Source organism: Branchiostoma lanceolatum, chromosome 19 (assembly GCF_035083965.1).
Source record: "Branchiostoma lanceolatum isolate klBraLanc5 chromosome 19, klBraLanc5.hap2, whole genome shotgun sequence".
Taxonomy (NCBI): Eukaryota; Metazoa; Chordata; class Leptocardii; order Amphioxiformes; family Branchiostomatidae; genus Branchiostoma; species Branchiostoma lanceolatum.
The window spans coordinates 14,277,591-14,299,199 of record NC_089740.1 but is presented as its reverse complement, the minus strand read 5'-3'; the positions used below and the strand labels follow the sequence as shown (position 1 = coordinate 14,299,199).

General features: G+C 42.1%; 1 protein-coding gene across 1 annotated transcript; it reads left to right on the top strand.

Moving 5' to 3' along the window:
* Positions 1–290: 290 nt before the first annotated feature.
* LOC136425170 (mucin-like protein) lies at positions 291–21,309 on the top strand. The gene is made up of 36 exons (XM_066413967.1): positions 291–435; positions 709–843; positions 1,245–1,376; positions 1,663–1,806; positions 2,292–2,431; positions 2,852–2,866; positions 3,074–3,247; positions 3,669–3,842; positions 4,857–5,053; positions 5,576–5,747; positions 6,347–6,500; positions 6,823–6,911; positions 7,381–7,516; positions 8,322–8,502; positions 8,870–9,030; positions 9,439–9,693; positions 10,036–10,214; positions 10,598–10,718; positions 11,324–11,477; positions 11,804–11,916; positions 12,157–12,294; positions 12,607–12,852; positions 13,323–13,445; positions 13,905–14,027; positions 14,475–14,597; positions 15,069–15,188; positions 15,547–15,684; positions 16,198–16,320; positions 16,704–16,826; positions 17,071–17,199; positions 17,650–17,781; positions 18,336–18,448; positions 18,937–19,153; positions 19,541–19,687; positions 20,507–20,634; positions 20,840–21,309. Exons 1-36 carry the CDS (start codon positions 291–293, stop codon positions 20,873–20,875), a joined length of 5,130 nt encoding a protein of 1,709 aa, XP_066270064.1. The 3' UTR covers positions 20,876–21,309.
* The last annotated feature ends 300 nt before the right edge of the window (positions 21,310–21,609 follow it).

Here is a 21,609-nt window from a genome sequence, read left to right as displayed (position 1 = left end):
GCAACCAAATTTTTTAGTCACATATTCGTCTTGCAAGTCAACTGATGCCTGAACATAACGATAACCTACTTATTAGATAGAACTTGAGCTCTGAACGAACTTGCCTTTGTAAACTTTCATATATATTACCTAAAAAAGACCATCATAGCCTCCATAATGGCTTCTGGACCTTTACGGTGATTGAGTCCCTGCACTGTCATAGTTACCAAAGGGAGTACACATTACTTTTAGCAATGTATTGTCTCCTTTTGTCTTTATGCAAATGATAAAGATTTCGTTTTAATAATCTCATGCTGTATTACTTTACAGATATCGATGAGTGTATGAGCGGTCTCAGCGGCTGCTCCGACCTCTGTAACAACACCGTCGGCTCCTTCTTCTGCCGCTGTCCGCGCTTCTTCGAGCTGGATCCTCGGAACAACAGGACATGCAAAGGTAGGGCGTTTTGATGATGTTGTACATGGTTATTCGTCCTTCGCCAGTTATTTGCATTAGCCTTCAGGCAAGAACCTATCATCAAACTTTAATCACCAAAGTAAGAAATGGTCACTTGTTGTTTAAAAGATAAGAAATGATTTCCACAACTTAAACTCCATCCTTGTACTTATAATGCCAGGTTGATTTGAATAGGAAGAGAGTTTTTTAATCCCAGAACATTAGATTCACACCGGATTTTCAAATTTTCCAAATTTTTGCATCATTCTACAGCGGCCCTGTCGTGTTCTTCCTCTAACCCGTGCTCGCCCAACGACGTGGCTACGTGCGCAGTGACTGATGACGGCTACCTGTGCGGCTGTCAGGCTGGGTACAGACTGGCACCGGGCAGTGAGACTCTCTGCATCAGTAAGTACACTTAACGTGATCTGTGAAAATGTAGACTAAATATACCAAAATATAGACTAGAAATTGTGGAGTCCACGAAGAGTAGATGAAGAGTCCGGAATATGTTACATGAAACAATAGTAGTACGAAATAGATTGACAGGTCGATTCGCCATCACCAACTAAGCTTACATGTATAAACTAACAATATACATGATAAATTTATATATCCCAACGGATCTCTATTATTTCCATTGCAGCCACAACTATGGCCTTAATCGTAAAGACTTAGCAAAGAACTAAACGTTAGCAATTGACTAGTATAAGCTTTATTGATACTCATTTCTCATTCATTTATTTAGCCAGGAAGAAAGCACCCTGATAAAATACATTTATATGTATAACTGTACCTTCTTATTACAGACATCAATGAGTGCAGGACGGGTAACAACAACTGTGACCGGCAGCTGGCCATCTGTACTGATACGCGCGGCAGTTTCACCTGTTCCTGCAGACCGGGATACACTGGATCAGGGACGGTCGGGGAGTGTGAAGGTAAGGTTATTGATTCCGCTTTTCACAACCGGTGGAAGAGCTAGAGCAAAAGAGGACGTCAGGACGTATATCTATATTCGCTTTGATATGAGTGAGATGTGATTTTCGGTAAGTTTTTGGCTTACATGATTGTTCTTACTTAAAGTCAAAGCTTCCGTGTCTTTGTTCTCGTTGGTGGTTTTTAAATATTTTTTTGTTGATTTTTTTCGGCTTAGATGCATTTTCCCATGTTCCTTTCCTCTTTCTGTATGGAAATGCCTTCATCTTGTATTATTTTCATCACCAGACGTTGACGAATGCGCCACTGGAGAGTACATGTGTGACGGCAACGCCGACTGTATGAACGAGGTCGGCCGCTACACCTGCCAGTGCCGTACTGGGTACATGAGCGTCTCACGCAGGGGAACCGGCTTTCCTGGGGAATGCAAAGGTATGCGAACTTACTCTGTTTGTCTGTTTGTTTGTGTATGGTTATAAATGTTGACCACGGTCTCCGTAGCTTAGCCTACAAGCTAAGACTGAAACATCGCATTGAATGCAATGCACCGACGGGCTATGAATGACACTCTATCTTATTGCCTGGCCAGGGCAAAGTAAAAACAATACCAACATACCAGTTCAATATACACAGATATGGTGACATACGTATACATTATTGTAAAAGTTTTTAGCTAACACTAGACTTTTTAGATAGAAATGTGCATAAAAACTACGGGAGCTGACTAAAGGAAGCTTGCGCATGCGGTGAAACGGGCAAAGTGCAGAGAATTGAAGAAAGACTGCTGTAACGATTCCACACCACTGCAGTAGCAGAACACAGTGGACTACCACTACTAATGTAATAACTATATAGAATGAAAGCCTTGTGACCAGAGTAGAGAATGATACTCGTTTCTCTTGTCTATTGCCCAACAGAACAGCGCCTATTTGCGTACGGCGCCGACTCGGGGCACACACGGCTCGTGGCCCGGGCAGGGCGGGACGCCGTCTCCCCTCTCATCCCCGTACCGAACGGACTACCTATCAAGGGCGGGCAGCTCGCAAACTCTCTCTATGTAAGTTCCTCGTGCTTAGATCATTCCATTGTGATCAATGAATAACTCAATAGCAGTTGTAGGTCACGGCCAAATCGCATATTTTGATACATTATATCATAGAGCGCACATTAATCAAAAAGGGCAGCTATTCTTGAAAATGTTTGTATCTTGAAACTGTTTTGAATAGCCTCTAGGAATAGAAGGCCTTTCATTTTTTTTTCCATCTTGAAAGGTCGTAGTAATTTTTCAAATCTATCTTATGCTGTTTTATTTCTTGTCGCTGATATGCACTTAGCTTGCCGTATCTTAACAAGCCTTGCAAGACAGAGTTAACGTGGTCTGTGGAGTTTCAATTCAGACTTTAGGTTTTAGAACATAGCGTTATTATGGCCTCTGTAGTTATGCCCGTACATGTTCAAATGTTTCGTACCTCTGTAGGTTTTAGAAGATGGGGTTATTGTGTCCTATGTTGTTATGCCCTGACATGTTCAAATGCTTCGTACTTAATATGTAGGTTTTAGAACATGGAGACATTGTGCACTGTGTCCTTTTTACCGTACATGTTCAAATGATCTGTGCCTATGTAGCTTTTAAAAGATAGAGCCATCGTGTTCTGTGTCGTTATGCCCGTAAATGTTAAAATGTTTCGCGCCTCTGCAGGTTTTAGAAGATGGAGTAATCGTAGCTACCAGCCTGGCGTCTCGTCGTAACGGAGCAGCGAAGAAGATTTACCGTCACCCGACCACAGCCCAGGAAGCGTTCGACGGTCCTCTTCTCGCCGTGTTCGCGCCCTTCTGGGCCGACAGTGTCACGGGGGGAGGGTACCCGTCTAAGGTAGGTTTACCATTGAATCTAGACATAGGTTTAGAATTGAATGTCTAAATGTGTTTACAATGAAATTTAGACATATGTAGACAAAGGTCTGATTGTAGGGTCAAGCAATTTTAAAATCGTTCAGAACATAACCATATTCTACATGTCTTCGGTTACTGAGCTTGTTTTTAACTTAAAAAGTTCAACAAAGTGCATGCCGTGATTTTTTCAACTATATAAATACGTCATAGATAAATTTTGTTTAAAAGACTATGGCTAAGAGAAAAAAATACTTGCAGTATATAGTTGACATGAAAAATGGTTGTTAGATGGCGCATGGCGCATTATCAGCTACCTACTAGGTAAGTTAGAAACTCATGCACTTACTCTACCCATTTCACTGTAATTCATCCAACCGATTGATTTGATTGTATTTCCCCAGGTGTGGTACTACCCCTACACCCCCGGCACCCCTAACTATGACGAGGTGTTCAGCGTGGCGTCAGAAAATATCCGGAACCACTTCGGAGTGGAGAACTTTGACCCCACGTTCGTTCTCATCGTGACCTGGGAGAACATGGCCATGGCAGGGGACGTGGCAAGGAACAATATACAGGTGATTTTTTCATGATGCACAATGTTGTGCTATTTAATCAAGGATAATATGGCATGTTTTTTTTCTTTTAATTAACATCTTAGTTATCATAGCTCTCAACCCTTTATTAGTGTTACCCTTCAACTCAATCTGATGACCGCCAGTGTACAAGTATTCAAGGGTCTTTAATCTGAATCTATGCATAGGTGTGTTGAATCTTAAAGTAAATTTTGCTACTAATTTTAGTTACAGTTCATTTAAGAGGACTTTCGAGCTGTTTGTGTTTAGAGCCTTAGATGCAGTATTTTGTATGGCACCCTGGCCGTTTGTTACTAACATACCTAACATTCTGTCTCCTAACTGCAAGCAATCTGATGGAATGGCAATCTCTAACGTTCAGGTACCAATCTGTTTCAATACTGACAAATCACTATATAAAATTTTAATTGCTTATCACTTGGATAAGAGTTTGCCACTTTCTCGAACACACTTTATTCCATGCCACAAAATAGTATAATCCCAGAAATAACTCTATGTCCTTCAACACAGACCACCACATCCCAAGCTGCAACGTCCACACCTTCTTGTGTACCTTTCACCAATTATTGCAACAGTAATGTCATGCATAAACCGATAAAGTCACATGTCCAAAGTAATTTCTACAGAAGTCCCCAAAAAATACGACCGAAAGTTACTTTGTGCTTCATTTAAACATGTAGAGAAAATGGAACACAAACCAAACAGTTGAGCAATATCACAGTCGACACAGACCAGCACATTTCAAGCCGCAATGGGAACTGACAGCGTCTTCGCATATATACTCTTGACATGACAATGTTAAAGTCACATGTCTGTAAGGAAAGTCTAAACTCCACTATACCTCTCACCGACCAACACTTTCAAAGCCACCTTAGTGACCTACAACATCTTCACATACATGTATCTGGGTACCTTTTACCCATCACTGCTAAAGTAGCATGTCCGTCCAAGCTTCAAAACAGACCATATGCTATGCTAACTAAATATATCACACAGACCAACACGTTCCAAGCGGCGCTGGTGACAGACAACGTCCACACGTACCTGGGCACGTACTACGCGGACGGCGGGATGAGGTGGGACCCGCAGATCACTCCTAGCAACCTGGTGGACGGGAAATGGCCCGCCTTCGTGGGGATGATCGTCAAACATCCGTGGGAGGGGGTGCAGATTATTGAGGAGGAGAACTCTAGGTGAGTGTGTGCAGATTGTAAAATTCAAGATGCTTGGCAATTTTCGGAACCAATGACAGGTCTGTTTGTCTGTTCGTAGATGTTGCTCAGCGTCAGAAACTGTTTAGTTTACCTGTGTGTGGATGTGTTCAGCAGCAAGGACAGGTGTGTTTTACCTGTGTGTGGATAGTGTTCAGCACCAAGTACAGGAATGTTTACCTGTGTGGACGATGTTTAGCGCCAAGGACAGGCATGCTTGACTGTGTGTGGTTGGTGTTCATTGCCAGTGACAGGTGTGTTTATCGATGTGTTCATGGTGTACAGCACCAAGGACAGGTGTGTTTACATGTTTTGGATGGTGTTCAGCACCAAGGACAGGCATGGTTGACGGTGTGTGGTTGGTGTTCCGCACCAGGCACAAGTACATTTACCCGAATGTGTGAATGGTGTACCAAAGACTCATTGGGGCATAAAGTGTACAATATTGGATAGTGCTGTTGTATCTCTAATGAAAGAAATTATCATTTTATTTATTAATTGCAGGACAAAAACTAGATTTGTTAACGGGACCAAAGACTGTGCGGGACCTAACGTGTACTGTATAGACGAGAAGGTTTCCCCCACCACCAATCGCACAGGGATCATCGTGCTGCAGGTCGATGACAATCCGACAGACTGGGTCAACCCCAGACTCTGGTGTGCTGACTGGTACAAGGTCATTATTGCCATCATTTTCCTTCACTTTTCAACGATTCCCAATGCTGTGTAATTATGGTAGATTGCCTTCTGCATTGAATTTTGAAAGAAGATGATGTCCATTGTGATTTTTTTTAAATCATTCTAATCAACGATATGAATTTTAGACCTACACGACAAAATTACTAAGATACCCACATTACATTTAACTTTGGCTAAAACCCATCCAAATTGTATTACAAAGATTTAGGTTCATACAATTATACAGTCTTATAAGTCTTTAGAGTCTTTAACTGGCTTGACTATTACAACGAACATATGCCCTGAGATGCTGTGGATCAAATAATGATGAAACAAATCAAACCCAAAACGTTAGAATTGAGAGTCAGAATTTTGACTAATAATAATGAAAGAAGTCAAGTGTCATCTACATTGTTTTTCCGTCGTTTCCTACAATTAGCCTTCGGCCACTTATAAGCATTGTGTAAAAGTAAGACATGGTCACTGATCGTTCAAAGTCTAAGACGCCATTTACAGAATGGCACACGGTCGATGTCGCCATCGAATCATTTTCCCTCAGTTTTCAACGATTCCCTAAAGTATGCTTTTCAATTGCAGAGAGAGCCGGAGTCCTTCCTCTATTCCAGCCCACTGTCGTGTCCGCTGACCAACATTCACGCCCGTCTGGACCTCAGGTGGCGAGAGGTCACCAACTTTGGGGGCCCGAGAAGGACCTGCTACGAACAGCGGGACAACTCCGGCTTCTCAGACGGTAAACAGAAAAACATCAGGAAAAGAACACATCAAAATGATTGGTCATTTGACCTATATTACCATGACAATTTATTAAGTAGGGAACGAAACACTTAAATTGTATGAAAATGTCAGTAATACATTTATGTATTTTTCTTGCTTGGAATTAAGTACGGACATACATTCAAATAGACTGTACGAAAAACAGTGTATACACATTCTTTGTTTCTTCAAACATTTAATGCAAATGCCTTTGTTTCCCAATTGTCCTTGTCACTTCTTCCTATCGTTAATATACCACCCTAAGTGCAGTATTCACTTTACCAAATTTTATGTTTTAGGTGGGAACAACCTGTGCTGTTACCGCCGTTCCGGTGCCTTCCTTTGGCGTAACCGTGCTTTGTCCGGCAACCTGCACAGATATGCACGGGTAGGTCAATTCCCCTCCTTATATTCAGCTGGAAGCGTACAAGGTTAAAGTTGTCGTTCTGTGGCTTTAGACATCGAGCAATCGGTTGTTATAAACTATGTTTTGGACACAGCTTAAAGGCGGAACCGATCCCTCTCCTTCCACCGCCATTTACACTACAAGTCGGAGACTGTTGAAAAAGAACATGATAGTGGAGAAACAATATTTATTTCCGTGCTTGAACAACACTATTACTTGTTCATCGCGTTCAAAGTTAATCTTTTTTAATTAAAACTTTATTGTTCATTCTGTACAAAAATACAAGGTACAATTGCAAGCAGTAACTGTTAACAAAATACGCTGTGGTACAGACATACAGTCATTCATATTTTTATTAATGAGCATTCTGATTCAAACAATGTAACTATGTTCATACAATTCACATTCACATCATGATAGTAACATTTACTATCAATGTTCCCTCCTACAGGACACTCAAGAATACCAGGACCACGACATCCTCCCCTGGACGTACTGTTGCCAGGACACCGGCAGCTCCTACTGCAGTCTGTACTTCGACAAGCGGCCCATGCAGACCAATGTGGGTTACGAACCACCACGGCAGAGTACGTGCTTCCTATTTGGCCGAATGTTACAGGGTTGGCTGATAGTTACGGGTTGGCATGCATAGCTGCAAAAAGCGTATTATTTAGTCCTCCAAAAAGCCGGTTCAGAGCCTGCAACGGAGGCTACGAATGTTCTGCGTTTGTTTTAAAGTTTGAAATCCAAAATTTGGGTCTGCTTATAGCAGGAGACAGAACGTGTCCCTAAGCATCTTCAACTAAAAGAATCAAGAATACACCAATGACAGTCAACATGAGCTTTGCAAAATAGCGTAAAACAACTGTGAACAGCTTTTAAAAAATGCCTTTTGTCGTCAGTTTTTAAATTGCACAGAAACAACAAGGCAACAGCACAACAATCGTCCTGGAACTAGGTATTTTGTGGAAAAGAAAATAGGGCAATTTCACTTGTACAAAATCAAAACCCTCATCCTACTCGCCTTCTATTGATCTACCCAAAGAAAGTAATTGTATAAGCTTGTACAAAACTTATTTCCCTACTTCACACATTAAAGTACTGTACAAAAATTCATATTCCTAATGCAACTAGACAAACCTCCCATTGAAAAACATGTCTGTTCTTTTATATTTACTATAACCGAAAAGCGAGGAGAAGTAAAATTTATCTAAAGATAGTCATATTCTTTTGTATCCGTGAACTGTACTTGTTATTTTGTTTTGTTGTGACCCGTACTTAGCCCAGTGTGGCAGAAATGTGCAATAAAGGTCTTCATTCATTAATAAAATTGATTTAGGAACAATTGAAATATGTGATTATCATAATACCATATATGATTAACCCCCACAGGTGCCGGTGCAGGTGACCCTCACCTGACAACACTGGACGGTCTTTCTTACTCCTTCAACGGTTATGGCGAGTACCTCATGGTTAACACTACCAACAGCGCCCCTCGCGGATTCCTCATGCAAGGCAGGACAGCAATGGCGGATGTTGAAGAGGGGAAAACTCCACAGGCTACAGTATTCAAGTGAGGATGCATCAGAAAACTGCCAAGAGATACCTGACATTTTTACGTTAAAATTGTAACGTGGGAAAAATAAGATGATGATTTTTTTTTAAAAACTATTGCATAGTGTGGGATCAAAAAATAATACCGGTAATTGCAACCAGTAGAAACCTTCTGGAATCCAAGCAACTTAAGAAATTTTATTCTCAAATACACTTATTTGAACATATATACTGATGTTTATTCTATCCCAGAATCTCAGCGTTAGGACCAAGCTTTCTAATTAAGTTATTTCAAGTTATAATGTATTATGGTGGAATTGTTCTCCGGCAGGCAGTGCGAGTGTATAACATCTAAATTTAGAGTGTCTTCGTTTGGTTTGTTTTAGTGGCATTGCTGTCCAGCAGGGCAGCGCGAGTGTGCAGCTGTACCTGGACAGCACAGGCTCCAGTCTGGACGTGTACGTGGACAGCACACAGGTCGCGCTGGCCGACATCGCCAGCGGCAGCAGCAGCCAGTTCAGCGACGGGGAGTTCCAGCTGATTACAGGTGCACTTACGCCCCCTGTACTTATGACAGATGGATGGTCATGGTGGCTGGGTTTCTTCCCGTGTTTCGACTAATTCAGCATATGTACCACATGTTCTAGCGACATGCATCATTACATTTACTGGCATACGACGACCTGCACCTGCATTGGCCATTGCTTCACAAAGCCTTCTATTTTGGTTAATAATACCTTATAGAAAGTTCCAAGAAAATGTTTTCCACATTTTATATCAACTTTCATTTCAAAACTGGTATTGAAAAGAAGACATGGATTTTCTTTACACACACAGATAAAACATTTTGTTCTGATTTCTACCAAAAGGCAAATTGTTTTGCGAAAAGTAATAGGATACATAAAACATAATTGAATGTATTTCTAAAGACACTGACTACATTTGTTGCCTACAGATTCCTCCAGCGGTGCAGTGACCGGTGTAAAGGTCATCTTTACATCCGGGATCTCCGTGCAGGTGGACGCCGGCCTCAGCATGCTCACCTACGCAGTCTCCATGACCCCTGACATGAAGGGCCACGTGCGGGGCATGCTGGGTAACTTCAACGACGACAAGGACGACGAATTCTATTGGCCGAACGGAACTGCAGTTGCCATTAGCAACCTGACTAACCCAGCTGAGGCGGAAACGTTTCCATGGGGACAGGCTTGTAAGTTCTTTTTATTTACGTTATCAACATTTGGTTAAAATTTGTTTTCGGTGGATTATCCTTTAAAATAATGAATCTAATGCCAAAAAAACATTGCAACCAATCGAATGACTTACAAAGGGATACTTAATTGCTTAACAGCGTGCTTTGGGGAAGGTAAAAATTTATATGTCGAACATGTTGTGTATGCAAATCAGGGGCGATCTGGAATATGAGAACAAAAATCGATCCATGAAGTTATTGGTTGACAAAATTCACGAACAGAAATAAACTTGAAAACCCAGAAAAAGTTGTTTTTGTAATACATGCTGAACTTAGGGATATTTATTCCTTTCCTACTAGGGGCGTTACCGAACTACGCTGCTGATGAGCTGAGCGTAGACCCGTCCACGATCTCCCTGTACAGTGTCTACCCAGGCGGAGAGAACACCGCGACATACGGCAACCTGACCTTCCAACCCCTGTTCTTTGACCTGGACACCATGTTCGCGACTGAAGCGGACAGGTTAAGAGCTATAGAGGTAAAAAGAAGCATATGTGTATATCAAGTTACAGTGTTTAATCATATGACAGTTCTTTTACTGCAAGTAACAAAATGAAAAGGGTGAAATCAACCTGACTTTTTTTCTAAAAAATGTCAGCATATTGTGAATGACAACCATTTCACGTCATTACCTTCGATTGCCAACAACCACTTACTAGGTCACTAACTAAGAATCTCTTAATTTAGGGAAATTAACATTTTCTTTTTTTATTTTGATTTGATTTGAATCGTTTGTTTAGTTTCGTTCTCCTTGATACTTTTTGTCACCTGTACGACCTCGTATAGACAAAATAAATTACTCGAACTACTTACGTTACTTGATTGTTATAGCTAAATGAAATGTATTTCTCTTTACCACAGGTTTGCGGTAGCGCCACCGCAAAGGAGTGTCTGTTTGACATCGCGCTGACTGGGAACGAGGCGGTCGGAGCCGCCGCGGCGGCAGCGCTGGAGGCGGTCGCCAGTAGTAACGCTGCTCTGGGTACGTTATTTATTTTACTTTGGTTTTTGACAGAAAAGGACGACGTGGCACTGCACTCAAGTTTTTATAACTTATATCAACAGTGCCACGTACAGATGACAACATGCCCATTTCTTTATACACTTGGGTGAAGTGAGGAAAGTCGTGTAAAGTGCATTTCCCAAGGGCACAACATTGGTGGCGTATGTTACGTTCTGTGCCACAGCATCTTCACCCATTGCACTTAAGAGCAACATCTAGTTTTAAATCAATGGGTCTTTTCTAGTCTTAAGTTTCAATAATGCATAAACCAAATAATCCAACATCATCTTACAATCATAGCAAGGCATAAAATGTAACTAAGGAAATTAATCCGATCAATGAAGCTCCTCATTAAAACAGTACGCAGCACAACCCAACCTTTCTATGTCTAATTTTCCATTTTAATTCTAAATACGCGAGAGGACTTTTTTAAAATCACCATCGTTTTGCAAGTATTGTAGTTCTGGCTTCTTCATGGTGTAAGGAAGACAGCTAATGTTTAGGCGTTCATCTCTACATCAATCTCGCAAACATAAGTATTCTTTAAAATTTGTTCTTACAAAAGGACCCTCTTTTCCTTACAGACAACACGCCGCCCGTGTTTAACGTGACGTCGGAGGTCCGCGCGACGGTCGGGCAGGAGTTCGGTCTGCAGCTGGAGGCCACGGACGACGGGACCGCCACCATCTCACTACAGGACGGGACGCCGGGGGAAATCAACGCAACAAACTACTACACGTGAGTACAAAACACCCTGAAGTTACTATTAGGATTAGGTTAAAACAAGCAACATTTCAGCACTGCGTACTCTAACTCTAACCTTGTGGTCGAATTACATTCGTATACTATGAGCTATTGCATGTAAATAACTGTTGTAGTTTGATCCTCATGACAAGACAGCAAAATGTGTTTTCCGAGACAAATCTAGCCCGTGCCCATGAAAAGTTTTGAACCCAGAATCTCTAGCCGAACCACAAAGTCACAAATATCTGAATGAGATACACACAGTACAATATCTAAAATGATATGACATTGACTTATCTCTCTGTTTTAATATTCACCAGATGGACTCCTGCCGACACCACAAACGTCACCCTGGAGTTCCTGGCTACTGATGACGCCGGCGCCGCCACGCTGGCCTCCCCTGACGTCACAGTCTGCTCCTGCCAGAACAACGGTACGTTTGTTTGTTTAGTTCATCCTTTGCATTTTGAATTGCTAATGTTCATAGGGTTTTCTAACATCTTTCAGTGAGTAATCACAACGTGTACATACAAGGATTCTGATAGGTTTATAGAAGACCAGTTTTCCGATGATTTAATATTCCGGCTTACCCATCGCTAAGATGTATTGTACTTTATGTGTAATTTATACTGTTTCTATTTCTAAGCTGTTGCTGTTACAACCCTTGTTTCAGGCACATGTAACTGGAAAGCGACCCTGGCCGAGCGGAGTAATGGGTTCGCCTTGGCCTCCTGCGACTGTCTGCTGGGGTTCGACGGGGACGAGTGTGAGACGGACACCGACGGCTGCTCCGTCACACCCTGCTATCCGGGTAGGTCTATCAACCACCTTTGTAACAACATGGTAGAACACTGATCAAAGTCAGATGTGATGCCCATTGTGCTTTTGATACAACGTCTAATTTTCAAGGCATTGCGGGTACCTTTTTTGTACCGAGTCTGCCTTAACAACAAGTTGGACCTCCAAGACAAGGCGATTTTGACTTTGAAACCTTTTGAATTTTCGCTTTATGTCTTTGTCATCCACTGCTGTCTTTCTAATGTCACCTTAAGCAAATTACTGACACGAGACTTGGATTATAGTTAGCCTTTGGTTTATGAATGATAATTCATGTTTTACCCAGGTGTGAGCTGTACGGACGCCCCGGCCCCTCTCGACGCGGACTCAGCCGGGTACACGTGCGGCGCCTGTCCGACCGGCATGGTCGGGGACGGCCAGTCCTGCGCCGATCTCAACGAGTGTCTCCTCCTGCCGAACGAGACCGACGCGCACCAGTGTAGGAACGCCACGTGCAACAACGAGGCTCCGGGCTACAGCTGCGAGTGTCTGGCAGGGTATACCATGCTGGCTGACAACACGACATGTGTTGGTAGGTTTACTTGTAGTTGCTATTAGATGGTGAAGAAACCAATGCACACAAGTGTAGGAACGCCACGTGTAACAACGAGGCTCCGGGCTACAGCTGCGAGTGTCAGAGTAGACCATGCTCGCAGACAACACGACATGTGTTGGTAGGTTTATTTGTAGTTGCTATTAGATGGTAAAGAAACCAATGCACACAAGTGTAGGAACGCCACGTGTAACAACAAGCCTCCGGGCTACAGCTGCGAGTGTCTGGCAGGGTATACCATGCTGGCAGACAACACGACATGTGTTGGTAGGTTTACTTCTGATGTTTCGTTATGGATTGATAGCCAGATAATGTTACTTATCTAATGCACTATTAATCATCGTATACTTGATTGCTTCTTGTTATGATATGACTATGTGTACTTGAAAACGCATGCCAAAAATTTAGAACGAGGCGGTGGTGACTTTATTTTTGTTTTGTCATTGTAGATATCGATGAGTGCAGCGCAGATGCGCACGACTGTGATGCCGAGGCTACCTGTACCAACACCGAGGGCTCCTTCAACTGTACCTGTAATACTGGGTACACAGGTGATGGGAACACCTGCACAGGTAAGAGCTCACCTGTTCACCTGGAATGGAAACAGAACATATAGTATGTTTTCAATAACTCCACGTATGATGCTGTCACATATATCATGCTATTCTTATCACCGCAGACATTGCCTTTGTTTCTTTAGCGCTTTAAAACGTACATTTTCAATAAGAGGAACGTAACAAGGCCCAAAGGGTCTCTTATGAATAGCACATTACTGGTCTCACACCACCAACTAAACACGTATCAACGTCATCTGTACAAGCCGCAGAATACTTGCTGTAAGTCATAACATCATTTTAAATACTATCATATTTGTAAATACGTTCAACATTTCCTTCACAGAAGTAACTCCAATGAATATCACAACACTTGCCTATTCCTCATACTTGCCGAATGCCGACGTCAACACGTCGTTTTCATTACTTCAATATTTAAAATATGCTCAACAAAACATGCTAAATCTCCCCCCACAGACATAGACGAGTGCCAGACGAGTAACGGCGGGTGCGACCGGATCTGTCTGAACATGGAGGGGAGTTACCAGTGCGCATGCGACTCCGGGTTCAGACTCGCGGACGACATGCATACATGCGAAGGTAAGGGGTCCTTTTTACCTGTACGTCTTGATTTTAATCCTCTAATACAGTCTTGAGGTGTGTCTAAGTCTTAGTTCTAATCCATGTGCTCGTAAGAGGTTTTCAAGACGTCATAAAGACGTCGTGCTCTTGAACACCTGTCTTGAATTTAATCCTTCTACACAGTCTTAAGGAATGCCCATGACTTAGCTCCAAACGATGCCAAGGTAAGAGGTTCTAAGAAACCTCCTGCAAGTGTAGAAAGTCAAGAGTTCACCACCTATAAGCATTTGATGAACTGGCCATAAACTCTGGTGTACAATTGTTTTAGTCCATTTCTGTTTTGTTTTTCCCCTCTTTGCAATTGAAATTTGGTAACTGCTTGACAGGAATTACTTCTAGTTTTTTCGACCTAATGGTGAAATGTCAAGGAATACAATGCTTAAGTATGTTATTTTTCTTAAACAGACATAGACGAGTGTGCGGGCCCGAACCACGGCTGTACCCAGTTCTGCTCCAACACAGTGGGTGGGTTCGAGTGCTCCTGTAAGGACTACTACGTTCTGGCTTCGGATGGGAAGTCTTGCGAAGGTTTGTTCTCTTGGTATCTTGTCTACCTACAGTAGGAAGGAAATGGCACCATTTAATTGATTGTTTGCAGCCTTCAGCAGACAGCTGGGTACTACGGCTTCGCAAATGTTGGAAGGGAATCATTATTTTGATCAAGCACTTGTAACACATAAGAGACCTCATGAAGCCATTTCACACTATGTCTTTCTGTGTTGTATATACAACGTATCTTTATCTGTGTTTTTACATCAGGTATAACCGACTTTCAGCATAACACACCAGCTTCTTAGACACGCGGCGCGGCTGCAGCTGGTTACATTGCACCGAACGACCTGTCACACCTAACCTTTGCACATCTATGCATCTACGTGCGTCGTTTAAAGCTATTCGGGTAACACAACGGTATGAATGAAACGATTCAGATTTTCCCCATGAGGTATGTAAAGACTGTATTTGGTAGTAGAATAAACTTTGTTGTTTTTCTTTCCCCAGCTGCCCAGTCCTGTAGTAACGACACGGCCTGTACTCAGCTCTGTGCCGTCATCAACGTGACAGAAGTGTGTGACTGCGTCAACGGATACACACTGGCCCAGGACCAGCAGACTTGTGAAGGTAAAACTAGTTTATTCTATATCAGCCAGCTAAATGCTGGGTCTGTCATCCGTACATCTGCTCTATTAACTAGTATCATACTGTAAATGTGGTGGTATTGTGTTCGGTTCGGCTTTCGCCGCGACCGTCTCACCGCGAACTAAAGCCACCGCAAACATTTGTGTTCATCACTATAGCAGTATGTCGCTATAGCGCTACCGAGAACTTAAAGCCACCGCGGACACTCCATTTTCGCCTTAGCACGAAAACCACGCGAACTTAGATGCATTTACAGTATTGAAGATGCACATTAAATCTTTATTGTAAACTTAAAAAAGGCGATCGTTTTTTTTAAATTTTGATAATGTTGTTTTCACAGATATTGACGAGTGTGCTGCCAACATGAACGACTCGTGCGACCCTGTGAACGGCGCCTGCACCAACACCCCCGGCAGCTACAACTGTTCCTGCCGGGCTGGGTATCAACTGGAGAGCAACGGGGGAACACTGTGCGAAGGTATGTGTCATAAACAAACAAACAAACAAACAAGCAAACAAACATGAAACCTGCACCAACACCCCCGGCAGCTACAACTGTTCCTGCCGGGCTGGGTATCAGCTGGAGAGCAACGGGGGAACTCTGTGTGAAGGTACATGTCTTAAACAAACAAACAAACAAACAAACAAGCAAACAAACATGAAACCTGCACCAACACCCCCGGCAGCTACAACTGTTCCTGCCGGGCTGGGTATCAACTGGAGAGCAACGGGGGAACTCTGTGTGAAGGTACATGTCTTAAACAAACAAACAAACAAACAAATAAACACGACACGTTTAGCAACACAGTCCACATAAGACTGTAGCGATAGAAATGAAAGTGATGCACTTTTATTTTTGATTTGATCTAGTCCCATTGCATGTAGATGCCGATGTATATATTTTAATTGTTTTTTTACCACAGACGAAAATAGAACAGTACTAGATTATGATACATGCGATACATCATAATGTATCTTTTGCTCCCTCCAGATATTGACGAGTGCAGCGTGTCTAACGGAGGCTGTGGACAGGTGTGCGAGAACACCCCCGGCACCTTCTCTTGCTCCTGTAACCATGGTTACACACTGGGGGCTGATGGGAAGGCTTGTAATGGTACGTGTCGTATATTTATATAATCATCCAACTATATTGCCATTTTCTCTGCCACATGACATGATCATTCCAGGGCGTTGTCGCTCCTTCGGAAGAACCCCTTCCCTTGACAGACTCCATCCCTTTCCAAGTCTAGCAGTTGATGCTGTTTAAAAATAGTGATTCAACAGCTCAATGCTTAAGTATGTATAATTTTCGCCTTCAGTGAAGGCAATGTTTCAAAGTTTCGTGATGGTTTGCGTTACAGCACTTGTTAATAGAGGCACTTATAGGCAGCAAGGTGACATAAATCCAATTGCACAATATTCATCTCATACCATTTTACAGCATTACCTGACTTGGCAGAGTTTGATCATTCATTTTCCATTTCTTGATTTGTCCAGACGTTGACGAGTGTGCCCTGAACACGGACGGCTGCCAACACCTCTGTACCAACACGAACGGCTCCTTCGTCTGCTCCTGTCCGGAGGGACTCAAACTGGACAACAGCGGCACAGACTGCGTCGGTGAGTGGCAGGAGAATGGATGAATGACTGAATGACTGAATGACTGAATGACTGAATGACTGAATGACTGAATGACTGAATGACTGAATGAATGAATGAATGACTATATGACTGAATGACGATCTCTGTACAACACCAAAGGCGTTAACAGTCCTATAAGACCAAATTTTGTCCAACCGTATATTACATTTTACTATGATTACATATATGCCGAAAACATAACATTTGCGTTTTGAATCCCCAGCCGCTGACGCGTGTCTGAGCACAAGCTGCTTCCCTGCCGACATCGCCACCTGCGCCGTCATTTCCGGTGCAGAGACCTGCATGTGTACGGCCGGATATGAACTGGGAACCAACGCCACAACTTGCCAGGGTAATGGTTTCACTTGGCATTCATTTATCTATCATTCTTCTAACAAGTTTGCTCAGTGCACAGCCACATGGACCACCTCTGGGCACTGAAATATCGCTCACTGAAGCAGCATCTCTTCTCCCTCAATCATCAACATCAAGTTTAGGCAATATTGACTAACTGACTCAATAGGCGAAGAAGTGGATGCGAAGGCTGAAATTTTCCAATACGTGCGGCGAGTTCTTTAACGTGCTCGAGGTGTGTCATCATAGCTGGTTCCAGGCTTTCCCTTCATTAACCAGGAAAACCTGGAACAACTAGGATGACACTCAGGCTAGGTGTGTTTAAATTAAAAAAAATTGATGTTACACCCTTGGATGCACAGGGTAACATAAGGCCTATTCGATTCATATCACCATTAAATAATCCATGGAAAGATAAGATGTTCATGTATATGTTTTGTTGTTACAGACATTAACGAGTGCAACACGGTTTGTAACGGAACCAACATCGCCTGCACCAACACGGAGGGTTCCTACACCTGCGGCTGTGTGGCAGGCTTCTATCTGGAGACAGATGGCAACGGGGCAGTCAGCTGCGAGGGTAGGTTTCATTAGAATGATACAAAAAATAGTAACAGTTTTGTAAGTGTATGGTTAATTAGCAACACACATGCCACAGGACTCTATCTGGAGACTGATGACAACGGGGAAGTCAGCTGTGTGGGTGAGTATAATTGAGCTAGGTTGCCTTTGATTATTTTTTTTTACTGAAGTCTCTTTATTTTGAAATCAACATCAACATACAGCGTTTTCAAATTTCAAAGTCCGTTCGGTTCACAAAAGATGTAAGTTATTTCACAAGCAAGTCATGAATAAACAGAAATATAAATCGCCTTTTCATATAAAAAAGTCATGCGCATATCAACATCTAAACGTCGGTTCACAACAGAGCCTTTTGGTTATGGTAGCTGATTCAGAATATAAATGTCGAATACCTGGCCGGTCCCGATGTTGTGCTCTTTTAAAGACTCTTTACATCTATTTCATCACTTGACTTCGGTAAAAATGAGTATCTATCTTTGGTTAGGGACATCCTCTATGTTACTTCAGCCACATACTCGGTATTGAACAAGATTGATTTCCTTTTTCCTGTAGCCACAAAGTCGTTCTCGGGTTCAATCAGGATCACCAGTCGGAGCTACACGGCTGACCTCGCCGACCGGACATCTGCTGCCTCCAAAACTCTGGCCGCTTCGGTCAAAACTACGGTAGGTTGACAAACTATTAGTTATCATTTATAGATACAAAGATGCCAAGGGAACTGGTTGATACATAATATCAAATTGCTACATTTTGAAGCCTCGGACTCTAACTCCACTTGATGTTTACTATAAATCAACTTCTCAATGAGGATACCTTTACGGCATATAACGATAAGGTGTTCCTATGCACTGTAGTCTCCCAAAAGATGGACTAAATCTAGATCGCAAATTTAAACTTGATCTGTAATTTTAGATTAAGATGTAAGATCTAAAACTCCCGTTGTCCCTCTAGAAATCCCTCTAGCAATCAATGCAAACATTTAACTATAAAACCCCAAGCAAATAGATGTGCCCATATCGCCATACATGTGACTATATATATGGCGCTAGCGCTAAACAGGCCCAAATTGAAAGTCATGGCCCTGTGGCTCATTAGGGACAAAGATGATTAAGTTGAAGTTCATATCTGTTATGATATTTTTGCTACTACACAGCTCGACGACTTGTACACGTCCAAACTCGGGGATGATTTCAAGGCAACGGAGATCACCGGCTTCAGTAACGGCAGCGTCGTCACCGACTACAACGTGAACCTGGCGCCCACGAGCAACGAGACGGCCGGTAGTCTGTCCGCCGCGCTGTCCCAGGCCATCCAAGACTCCGGCGGCGGCGGCGCGTTTTCGTTTGACCCGAGCAGCATCAGCGTTACTGGTGAGTTCTTTCATCAATTCTTATAATGTTATATCTCAACATGACTGGGAAACTCTAAACAGTGGTGTCGGGCCATCTAGCGCCGTTTGCTATGTTAGTAGTACCCCTTAACAAAAACTAGAGATAGTACACTGTCTATATAGACTTGAAAAGGTTACATGGCTGATATGTTTATAGGCTGTTTGCAAGTTTATGGAAACTGTATGAATGCAGTTTGTTTTGGCTAGCTAACATATCAAAGCTAACCATTTGCAAGCAATGTTCTACATTTGCCGGCAAATTTTGGTTCTTTCAATGTGATTGTGATATCATGTCTTTTATACAGAGCAGACCACCCGCACTTGCACATGCTTCTGTACTAATAATTGTTACTGTTCCACCCCACAGATGTGGACGAGTGCGCCAGTGCAGGTGCGAACAGCTGCCATATGCAGGCCACCTGCACCAACACGGAGGGCTCCTACACCTGTGCCTGTCTCTCCGGCTACACGGACACCTCTCCTGCGGGCACAACATCTGGCTCTATGTGCGAAGGTGGGTACTAACAACCGAGTTATCAATCAATAGATCAATCGGTAGATCAATCAGTGTATAAATCAATAGATCAATGAATAGATCAATATGGCAACCAGTATATTAATTGATAGATCAATGAATAGATCGACTAGATTAATCGATAGATCATTTGATAATTTCGTCATCTTTATTGATGTACTTTGCCCTTCCCTTATACACGCAGTAGTCCATAAAATCAGTACGTACACATTTATTTAATATCAATTCTCGATTGTAAATGTCCGGTATATTCCTATGTGCGTAATTCACTATACACAAGGCTCTCATCTTATATACCAGAATTTATCTCAATAGAAAATTTAAGTATTATGTTAACATGTAAGAACGCCTGCATCGTATACAAAGGAAAATAAAGCAAAAAAATGTCTAGACGTTAGAAATGCTTCCAATGATCTTGATCCCATACTATACACTCTTTTATAAGGTAGATTAGCCTTATAGAACTGTAGTTGAGTACCAGTAGATGCCATACTTTGTACCTTGTACTGTACAATTTTTGTGCAATAAAGTTCCATCTGGATCAAATTCCGTGGATCCCAGGGACCGAGTTCGATCCTAGGGGTCGACTCTAGCTCGTAAAAGAACCCAACACACTTATCGAGAAGAGTAGGGGTAACCCGGTATGCTTAGCCAAAAACGCGAGCCGAAGCGAAGCCATATGGCACTACCTTTAGTTACTTGGAAAAGCTCTCAAATGAGGATGCCTTGAAACGAAACGAGAAAGTTATATATCTAATCTCACACGATGTAACAATCCACCCCTTCTCCATCCCACAGCTGTGAGGCCAGCCGCTCCAGGCAGCAACGTCGGCGTCGCCATAGGCCTGGGGGTGACGTGTGGCATCCTGGGTATCATCATCATCGTGGCCGTGCTCTGGCTCTTCGTATCCTACAAAACTAAGAGGGTAAGACTACAAAATCGTTGGATCAATAATTATCCTAAATTTCAAATATTCTATTTAAGATCTATAACCCGCCATGTCAAAGCGCTCGTGGACATGTTTAAAAGCCAAAAACCGATTGATGTATTAATTGATTGATTGAATGAATGAAAGAATGAATGAATGACATTTCATATAACTAACTGCTGTTCTGTTTGTTTATTTCCAGGGATCTGCTAAGATCGCTCCAGAGGGAGAGCTGTGAACAAAAGACCAATTTAGTTGCGTGTTCAAGTTTTAAAGATACAAAGTATATATATATAAGTATATCACCAAAATATGGAATTGTTTTTTGAAATATTGAGTCAATATTTTTGACTTCGTAAAATTGTAATTTGATATATATATATCATGAATTTACTAGAAATGTTAAGATTCTATTCCTGTATCTGTGTTTTTGAATAGAAATGTTTCATTTGAATATGTTTGTTATAATCAAGAAATATCTTTCTGTGTATGTGTGGATATGTATATATTTATATCGTGTGTGTCTAAAGACAGTGCGGGTGTTTGTTTTTGTTTGTTTTGCCAAGTATTTCTAAAAGTTACTTTTCATTTGTTACATATTTTACAACATTTGTTCCTTTGTTGCTTCTCAAACAACAATTCATTACTCAATAAAATCTTTGATGGAAAGAGTTTAGATGTTTTTGCCTTTTTGACTGTCGTCAATGAGAAACATGTATCTATAATGATATTGGCCAACAAAACGGCTCCCTCTAACAGCCATGCTTATACTGCACCATTACGCAATCAAAACAGCATTTGAAAGGAAAATTGGGTATATTGATAGACTCCCTCTCTTTCTCTGTAACTGCGCAAAAATACCACATGGTATAGTTCATTTACAAATCAAGTTAGATAGACAACGAGACAAAAATAGATAACGTTACATTATATCAAAGTCCTCTTGTTTCACAAAGTAGGATTGGAAAAAAA